General features: G+C 45.6%; 1 protein-coding gene across 1 annotated transcript; it reads left to right on the top strand.

The window, feature by feature from the left end:
- The first annotated feature begins 1064 nt into the window (after positions 1-1064).
- On the top strand, positions 1065-4476 carry LOC119297763 (pectin acetylesterase 3-like). Its single transcript, XM_037575421.1, has 9 exons — positions 1065-1248; positions 2561-2643; positions 2740-2869; positions 2968-3256; positions 3359-3473; positions 3593-3670; positions 3794-3899; positions 3996-4141; positions 4229-4476. The coding sequence occupies exons 1-9, from the start codon at positions 1065-1067 to the stop codon at positions 4328-4330; spliced, it is 1233 nt and encodes a 410-aa protein (XP_037431318.1). The 3' UTR covers positions 4331-4476.
- Positions 4477-10332: the final 5856 nt, after the last annotated feature.

Below are 10332 nucleotides of genomic sequence, written 5' to 3'. Positions count from 1 at the left end.
CGCAACTGCTTAGCCCAGAGAAGCTCGCTCGCCAGGAGGAGCGGCATGCCGTTTTCCTCGCATTTGTCAGGCTGTTCGTTCACAGCCTTCAAATTGCACCGACGAAACGGAGCATCGAACTGAGGTGAGATCACCTCTCCGTGCCTTTCCATAGTGGTGCTTGACCGCTGATCGTCTAGGATTTGTTTTTTTTGCCCGTAGAAACTCAGCATACTTCCCTCTTGCAGCAGAGGCCAAGAATTTGCTCTTCAGTTTCCTAAGGCTGGTCACAATGAGGAGGAACTTAGAAGTGACATCACAAACTCCAATACAATTTTGCTTATGTGGCACATATTTAATGAAGAGAGAGGTGCTTGTGGTAACTAGCTAAGTTACCAGAACATCACACACTCCAAAAAACAATGAGTCTATAACCTAATAAATACATCGTTGCATGACACTACATAGATGTTCCTACCCACTATGGAGGTAGTAACATAGTCTAGGGAAGTGTGTAAGTTACTAGCTTATATTCTTGCCCATTGTGACCAGCCTAACAAACATAGTACCCAAAGAGTATAGATGTTTGTTCCTTTTTTTTGTCAATCACTGATTTATGCGCATACATTTACTGCAGATCCTGCAAATGGGGTTAAACGAAAGATTGAGAAGGTGAAGAGCATACTAAATTCTCACCGTCTCCACTTTCTAGTACGAGACATATATCTTGGAGCTCCCCTTCTTGAAATTTTGTGCTGAAAAAATTGGCACATATACAGAAGGAAATGTAAGCAGAATTGTAGCTAGGCCCCGAGGCGGTGTGCCATGACATTCATTCTCTGCCAGATCTCCACGTAGTAGTAGGCAGGTATACATTGGACGCACGCATGCACGCGATTGCTGCATTTAATACCTACCTATTTTTCCTTGACCAGGTTGATTTCTTCATGCGGTGTTTGGATACAATATCAATATAGTATATATGCACTTGTAACTGCTCAATCATCAATTAATTCGAGTGGCATATATATATTTCTGGGTGCCAGGGAGAGAGTCGTGAGCATCCATTTCCATAGGTGAAGCACATGGAGGAGAAGATCGGGATGACCAAGCTTTGGGCTCTTTTTCTTGTGGTTTTCGTCCTCCTCCGAAACGCGCAGGCGGCGGCCGACGGGAACAAGAGCCGTGGTGGTATGAGGCGCCTTGCCGGGGCGCCAGGCGTACCAGTGCCTATGACCCTCCTCACGTCCGCCGTCGCCATGGGAGCCGGTATGTACATGTACATACGATTATAACAATTTTGAGTTAACCTTTAGTACTTTTTGATCATGTCAAAATTGTCCAAACATCACCGGTTTGGAGGGGTTTTAGACCTCGGTGGAAATTCTATGTCGTCATGATTGTCCGTTAGATATCATGCATGTTTGCTGGCCCAGGGATTGGTGAGTGCTAGAACACGCATGTCTTAGCTGTTCCTTTTCAAACACACGTACGTGTACGTCTAGTGACCTCAAACAGAAAGACATATAAGCAGCAAATATTCGGATTTTGTAACTCTTTTTTCAAGCAAGTGTGGCAAGAACTGTCATTGCATAAAAAAATAAACAAAAATTGCCAAGCCAATTATTTACAAAAAAAGGAAATCAGGTGAAAACCAGCACCACAGACCCAACCTTCTCGATTTTCATATACCTTACGTGGAAAATCTACTTTCAACATTTTGATTTGCAAAAATTGCACCAGATTAAAATTCAAGTGGTTCAGGCAGTTTCTGCACTCTGTCTCTATCTATTTATATCTATATATACCATATAAAAACGCCCAAAGGGGTAGACGTGCACAACAGATCTCTAGCACATATCCTACGAAATATGAACGTGCAATGTGCCATTAATATCCCCACAGGTAATGATATCTTGTGTTCAATTGCACACGATTACTACTGTTTAATTTGTTGGATCCTTACAAATTCACATTTAATTGCACATTAACTACCACAATATTCTCCCTAAGAAAACTACTATCAAATCATTTAAATTTGTACAGTATTCTATATGAAATCCTGCAAATTCAACACTTATCAGGCATTTCTTATGCTGCTCAATGATATTAGATCTTGCAATCTTCCAAACAACCTAATAGTTTCCTTGATTCTTACGACTATTTTTTTAGAACAGACGCAGGCGCTCATACATATGTGCATACACTTACCCCTATGTACACATACACCCTATGCCTATGAGCACCTCTGAGGGACTGAGCCGGCATATCATCTTGAGATTTACGAGTCTGGAACGGCACAATCCGTGACCACGGCTTGTGTCATGTCTTCTGTGCCCTGCATGATTTTGATAAATTTATATAAATGCCATAGGTAATTAAGTTTACAATGTTTTCATAACTTGGTCAGTTTCTTGTTTTTTTCCGTACCTGGTCATTTTCTTGTTAGGCTGCTAATTTTCTCGGAACAAGGGCGGACGATCTGTTGGATTGACACGTTATTTATAAAATGAAAAACAAATTATACGCGTGGCTAGTATGATCCATAAGTAACTGCACCATATATGTAAATGATGTGCAGTGTGCTTGGATGGGACGCCGCCGGCTTACCACATGGATCCGGGCTCCGGTGCAGGGAAGAACCGTTGGATCATCCACCTACAGGTACATACTCTACATATATAAAGACATGCATGTTGTGTCTGAGCATATGTGATGCATTTCACCAAATCAACCGATGGAACAACATGCTGCACGCAGGGAGGCTCATGGTGCGAGAGCGTGGGGTCGTGCCTGTACCGCAAGGCGAGCAGCCTCGGCTCATCGAATCTAATGAACAAGCAGATCTACTTCGGCGGCATCTTGAGCTCCAGCCCCCTCGACAACCCTGGTTCGTGCATATTCCCTCCTCCGTTTCAAAATATTTGAAGTTTTAGGTTTATTCTAAGTCAAACTTACTATGTGTGTGTGTGCCCCATGCATTATCAGATTTCTACAGCTGGAACCAGGTGGTGATCCGCTACTGCGACGGCGCGTCTTTCGCCGGCGAAGGCTATGACGCGGGCTCGGGGCTCTTTTTCCGGGGCCAGCGCATATGGAACGCCGCCATCCAGCACCTCCTCGCCATGGGGATGTCCTCCGCGGATCAGGTGCTGCTGACGGGAAGCTCGGCCGGGGCCCTGGCGGTGGTGCTGCACTGCGACCAGTTCGGCGCCGTCTTCGCCGGACGGGGCACCACTGTCAAGTGCCTCGCCGACGCAGGATTCTTCCTCGACGCGTACGTAGTACACATCCATGCAGAACTTACTACCATCCAATGTGAATATTGAAGTGCATCGGTCTATCATTGTATGTTCACCCGGCATATACATGCATGCAGCGTCAACGTCGCTGGGTGGCATACCTTGAGATACTACTTCGGAGGCGTCGTAGCCACGCATGGGGTGGCTCAGAACCTGCCCAGGAGTTGCACCAGTCATCTCGACGCCACCTCGGTGCGTAACGTGAATACACTATACATAGCGCTCATTTCATTTGTATCCATGCACATGCATCCTAGGCGTTGAATTCTCTAATATGAACTCATCAAGAGCTCATGTGCACATGCATGCAGTGCTTCTTCCCGCAGAATGTAATCGGCGGCATAAATACCCCAATCTTCGTGCTGAATGCAGCCTACGATGCCTGGCAGGTAGGAAGCTATCTATGTATAGACCTGATATCATCCAAGCCTAGGCCTTTTTGTTGTGTGTGTTGTGTTGACAATGTTTGTCCACACACCCATACTGACACTAAAATAGCAAAGGCAATTCAGATTCGGGAAAGCCTGGCCCCGGACGGAGCCGACCCCGGCCGCGCCTGGCGAGCCTGCAAGTCCAGTCGTTTAGCCTGCAACGCATTCCAAATGAACTTCTTGCAAGGTATGCAGGCATATACATATACATGGATTAATTTAGCAACGTACAAAACAAACGATGATTCGAATTCTGAGTATCAATCTATACCTATGAGTGCAGCTTTCAGGGACCAGATGGTGGGCACCGTGCTAGGCGTCTCCCGTTCCAGGAGGAACGGGTTCTTCATAAACTCGTGCTTCACTCACGACCAGTCCGAGTACCTGGCCACTTGGAATGCATATGGCTCTCCTTCTATTCAAAACAAGGTACCTATTAGCCATGACTTGAATTTTGAAGTTTCATCATCATCGCTTCACCTCATGTTTTTGTGTTGTTCTTGCGTGCGTGCACAGGCGATCTGGAAATCTGTGGGTGACTGGTACTTCGGCCGGGCTGAAGTGAGGGCCATCGACTGCGCCTACCCCTGCGACAACACATGCCATCACGAGATGTGAGGACCAACTGATTTGATGAAAAAAAGGGGGAAATATACAGCTAGCAGAGTGATTACTTTTTAGTGAGTTTGTGTCCTGTAATATTATTTTGTCGCGTGTACTTTCTTATGTCAACTCGTTCCAGACTAGATAAATATGCATATCAATTAAAGCAGGTGAAATCATCACTGTACCAGCAGATCAGCCTGCATATCCTGCAAAGACTTGTCAAGGTTAAGAAACTACAACCAATGAGCTAGCACTAATTACATTATATATACAGGACGCCACCGCAGGACCTGTACTTTTGTCATCCCATAGGGTCGACCTTTATTTTTTTAGAAAAGGAGGATGACCCCCGGCCTCTGCATCTGGGCGATGCATACGGTCACTTTATTAATTATTCTCACAAGACCTTACAAAATCATACAAAAGTCAGACTAAAGCCGCCGTCTAAGCAACAAACTGTTGCTATACCTATCCAATTGATGAAGGGGCGCAGATAGTCTGGACCTAATACCAAACAGACATCGCAGCCAAGCCTAACATCTAAGACCTGAGACCCCAACCTAGCCTCTTGCCGGGTCTGGGGCACACACTGGTCCGGCGTGCTCTCAGAGGCCGCCGCCGCCAACTGCCACCGCTCCATCTTCAGAACTGTACTGATGCATCAACCTTGCTTGGTCTAGCTATCGTCGACGCCACCACGGCGCCAAACGGCACCTCCTCCCTGCGCGCAAACAGCTGAGCACATCGCGGTCGCCACTGATACACCTCAGCCCCATGCTGTTAGGTATCACCAGCCGACACAGCTTGAAGTCCTTGGAAGATCTGTCGTGCGTAGCACCTGCCGACCAGGCATGACAAAGAGTAGCACCTGTCGGTCAGGCATGACTTGACATCACCACCGAAGCTCCGTGCAAGACGAAACCGCTCCACCTCCTGCCTCTGACTTCGAACGCTGCTCCGCAAACGATGCACTCAAGAGAGAAACGACACCGCGGTGCCGCCATCGTCAGATCTGGAACACCAGAACCTAGGGTTTCCCCCGGAGCAGCACGAGTGGGTCGGCGGTAGTTACACGACATTGCCTCAATCAAGGTGTTGGGGAACGTAGCAATAATTCAAAAATTTCCTACGTGTCACCAAGATCAATCTAGGAGATACTAGCAACGAGAGAGAGGGAGTGCACCTTCATACCCTTGAAGATCGCTAAGCGGAAGCGTTACAAGAACGCGGTTGGTGGAGTCGTACACGCATCGATTTAGATCGCGGCCGATTCCGATCTAAGCGCCGAACAACGGCGCCTCCGCGTTCAACACACGTACAGCCCGGGGACGTCTCCCGCACCTTGATCCAGCAAGGAGAGAGGGAGAGGTTGGGGAAGACTCCGTCCAGCAGCAGCACGACGGCGTGGTGATGGTGGAGGAGCATGGCACGCCAGTAGGGCTTCGCCAAGCACTGCAAGAGACGAGGAGGGAGAGGGGTAGGGCTGCGCCAAGAGGGAGAGAGACTCGTGTGTTGGGCAGCCCCAAAACCCCCACTATTTATAGGAGGAGGGGAGGAGGGTGCGCCCCCTCTAGGGTTCCCACCCCTAGGGGGCAGCCCTAGATGGGATGGAGGGGGGCGGCTAAGAGGGGGAGAGGGGGGCCGCGCCCTAGGGTGGGCCTTAGGCCCATCTGCGCCTAGGGTTTCCCCCCTTCTCCTCCTAGCTGCGCCTTGGGCCCTCGTGGGAGGCGCACCAGCCCACTCAGGGGCTGGTCCCTTCCCACTCTTGGCCCATGCAAGCCTTTGGGGCTGGTGGCCCTTCCCGGTGGACCCCCGGAACCCTCCTGTGGTCCCGATACATTATCGGTGACGCCCGAAACACTTTCGGTGGTCAAAACCTCACTTCCTATATATTATGCTTTACCTCCGGACCATTCTGGAACTCCTCGCGACGTCCGGGATCTCATCCAGGACTTTGAACAACATTCGGTAACCACGTACAAACTTTCCCTATAACCCTAGCATCATCGGACCTTAAGTGTGTAGACCCTACGGGTTCGGGAATCATGTAGACATGACCGAGACAACTCTTCGGCCAATAACCAACAGCGGGATCTGGATACCCATGTTGGCTCCCACATGTTCCACAATGATCTCATCGGATGAACCACGATGTCAAGGATTCAAGCAATCCCATATACAATTCCCTTTGTCAATCGGTACGTTACTTGCCCGAGATTCGATCGTCGGTATCCCAATACCTCGTTCAATCTCGTTACCGGCAAGTCACTTTACTCGTTCCGTAATGCATGATCCCATGACCAACTGCTTAGTCACAATGAGCTCATTATGATGATGCATTATCGAGTGGGCCCAGAGATACCTCTTCGTCATACGGAGTGACAAATCCCAGTCTCGATTCTTGCCAACCCAACAGACACTTTCGGAGATACCTGTAGTGCACCTTTATAGCCACCCAGTTACGTTGTGACGTTTGGTGCACCCAAAGCATTCCTACGGTATCCGGGAGTTGCACAATCTCATGGTCTAAGGAAATGATATTTGACATTAGAAAAGCTTTAGCAAACGAACTACACGACCTTGTGCTACGCTTAAGATTGGGTCTTGTCCATCACATCATTCTCCTAATGATGTGATCCCGTTATCAATGACATCCAATGTCCATGGTCAGGAAACCATGACCATCTATTGATCAACGAGCTAGTCAACTAGAGGCTTACTAGGGACATGTTGTGGTCTATGTATTCACACATGTATTACGGTTTCCGGTTAATACAATTATAGCATGAACAATAAACAATTATCATGAACAAGGAAATACAATAATAACCATTTTATTATTGCCTCTAGGGCATATTTCCAACAGTCTCCCACTTGCACTGGAGTCAATAATCTAGTTCACATCACTACGTGATTGTAGTGAATCCAACACCCATGGGGTTTGTTCATATCTTGCTTGTGAGAGAGGTTTATTAGTCAATGGGTCTGAACCTTTCAAATCCATGTGTGCTTTGCAAATCTCTATGTCATCTTGTAGATGCAGCTACCACGCGCTACTTTGAGCTATTCCAAATAACTGCTCTACTATACGAATCCGGTTTACTACTCAGAGTCATCTGGATTAGTGTCAAAGTTTGCATCGACGTAACCCTTTACGACGAACTCTTTTACCACATCCATAATCGAGAAAATTCCTTAGTCCACTAGTTACTAAGGATAAGTCTGACCGCTGTCATGTGATCCCTTCCTGGATCACTCTTGTACCCCTTGACTGACTCATGGCAAGGCACACTTCAGGTGCCGTACACAGCATAGCATACTGTAGAGCCTACGTCTAAAGAATAGGGGACGACCTTCGTCCTTTCTCTCTCTTCTGCCGTGGTCAGGTCTTGAGTCTTACTCAATACTCACACCTTGTAACATAGCCAAGAACTCCTTCTTTGCTGATCTATTTTGAACTCCTTCAAAATCTTGTCACGGTACGTATTCATTTGAAAGTACTATTAAGCGTTTTTATCTATCCTTATAGATCTTGATGCTCAATGTTCAAGTAGCTTAATCCAGGTTTTCCATTGAAAAACACTTTTCAAATAACCCTGCATGCTTTCCAGAAATTCTACATCATTTCTGGTCAACAATATGTTAACAACATATACTCATCAAAAATTCTATAGTGCTCCCACTCACTTCTTTGGGAATACAAGTTTCTCATAAACTTTGTATAAACCCAAAATCTTTGATCATCTCATCAAAGCGTACATTCCAATTCCGAGATGCTTACTCCAGTCCTTAGAAGGATTGCTGGAGCTTTGCATACTTGTTAGCATCTTTCAGGATTGACAAAACCTTCTGGTTGTATCACATAGAAAACAATGTTTTGACATCCTATCTGCAAGATTTCATAAATAATGCATTAACTGCTAACATAATTCCAACAGACTCTTAGCATCGCTACGAGTGAAAAAGTCTTATCGTAGTCAACTCCTTGAACTTGTCAGGAAACATCTTAACGACAGGTCGAGCTTTCTTAATGGTGACACTTACCATCATTGTCCGTCTTCCTTTTAAAATCCATCTGCACCCAACAGCCTTACGACCATCAAGTAGTTCTTTCAAAGTCTATACTTTGTTTTATACATGGATCCTCTCTTGGATTTTATGGCCTCGAGCCATTCATCGGAATCCGAGCCCACCATCGCTTCTCCATAGCTCGTAGGTTCATTGTTGTCTAGCAACATGACTTCCAAGACAGGATTACATACCTCTCTAACGTAGTACGCATCCTTGTCGACCTATGAGGTTTGGTAGTGACTTGATCCGAAGTTTCATGATCACTATCATAAGCTTCCACTTCAATTGGTGTAGGTGCCATAGGAACAACTACATGTGCCCTGCTACACACTAGTTGAAGTGACGGTTCAATAACCTCATCAAGTCTCCACCATCCTCCCACTCAATTCTTTTGAGAGAAACTTTTCCTTGAGAAAGGACCCGTTTCTAGAAATAATCACTTTCGCTTCTGGATCTGAAATAGGAGGTATACCCAACTATTTTTGGGTATTCTATGAAGACGCATTTATCCGCTTTGGGTTCGAGCTTATTAGCCTGAAACTTTTTCACATAAGCATCGCAGCCCCAAACTTTTAAGAAACGACAGCTTAGGTTTCTCTAAACCATAGTTCATACAGTGTCGTCTCAACAGAATTGTGTGGTGCCCTATTTAAAGTGAATGCGGTTGTCTCTAATGCCTAACCCATAAACGATAGTGGTAGTTCGATAAGAGACATCATGGTATGCACCATATCCAATAGGATGCAGTTATGATGTTCAGACACACCATCACACTATGGTGGTCCAGTCGGTATTAGTTGTGAAACAATTTCCACAATATCTTAATTGTGTGCCAAACTCGTAACTCAGATATTCATCTCTATGATCATATCATAGACATTTTATCATCTTGTCACGACGATCTTCAACTTCACTCTGAAATTACTTAAACCTTTCGATAATTCAGACTTGTGTTTCATCAAGTAAATATACTTAGCATCTACTCAAATCATCTATGAAGTAAGAACATAACGATATCCACTGCGTGCCTCAGCACTCATTGGACTGCACACATCAAAATGCATTACTTCCAACAAGTTGCTTTCTTGTTCCATCTTACTGAAAACGAGGCCTTTCAGTCATCTTGCCCATGTGGTATGATTTGCATGTCTCAAGTGATTCAAAATCAAGTGAGTCCAAACGATCCATCTGCATGGAGTTTCTTCATGCATATCTACCAATAGACATGGTTCGCATGTCTCAATCTTTTCAAAAACGAGTGAGTCCAATGATCCATCAACATGGAGCTTCTTCATGTGTGTTATACCAACATGACTCAAATGGCTGTGCCACAAGTATGTGGTACTATCATTACTATCTTATATCTTTTGGCATGAACATGTGTATCACTACGATCGAGATTCAATAAACCATTCATTTTAGGTGCAAGACCATTGAAGGTATTATTCAAATAAACAGAGTAACCATTATTCTCCTTAAATGAATAATCGTATGGCGATAAACATAATCCAATCATGTCTATGCTCAACGCAAACACCAAATAACAATTATTTCAGTTTAACACCAATCCCGATGGTAGAGGGAGCGTGTGATGTTTGATCACATCAACCTTGGAAACACTTCCAACATATCGTCATCTCACCTTTAGCTAGTCTCCGTAGCCTTTTATTTCGAGTTACTAACACTTAGCAACCGAATCGGTATTTATTACCCCGGTGCTACTAGGAGTACTAGTAAATTACACATTAATATAACATATATCCAAAATACTTCTGTCGATCTTGCCAGCCTTCTCATCTACCAAGTATCTAGGGTAGTTGTCGGTGTCAAAACCGGCGGATCTCGGGTAGGGGGTCCCGAACTGTGCGTCTAGGCCGGATGGTAACAGGAGGCAGGGGACACGAAGTTTTACCCAGGTTCGGGCCCTCTCGATGGAGGTAAAA

This window comes from Triticum dicoccoides, chromosome 5A (assembly GCF_002162155.2).
Source record: "Triticum dicoccoides isolate Atlit2015 ecotype Zavitan chromosome 5A, WEW_v2.0, whole genome shotgun sequence".
In the NCBI taxonomy this organism is placed as follows: domain Eukaryota; kingdom Viridiplantae; phylum Streptophyta; class Magnoliopsida; order Poales; family Poaceae; genus Triticum; species Triticum dicoccoides.
The sequence above is the reverse complement of the archived record's forward strand: the minus strand, read 5'-3'. Positions and strand labels throughout refer to the sequence as shown.

What these genes read in the sequence shown, in the direction of transcription:
- LOC119297763 (XM_037575421.1), top strand. Translation starts at nt 1,065, where the DNA reads ATGGAGGAGAAGATCGGGATGACCAAGCTTTGGGCTCTTTTTCTTGTG. An exon ending in GCAGGATTCTTCCTCGACGC is followed by an intron (nt 3,257 to 3,358) that starts GTACGTAGTACA and finishes ACATGCATGCAG; the next exon opens with CGTCAACGTCGCTGGGTGGC. An exon ending in GTCATCTCGACGCCACCTCG is followed by an intron (nt 3,474 to 3,592) that starts GTGCGTAACGTG and finishes ACATGCATGCAG; the next exon opens with TGCTTCTTCCCGCAGAATGT.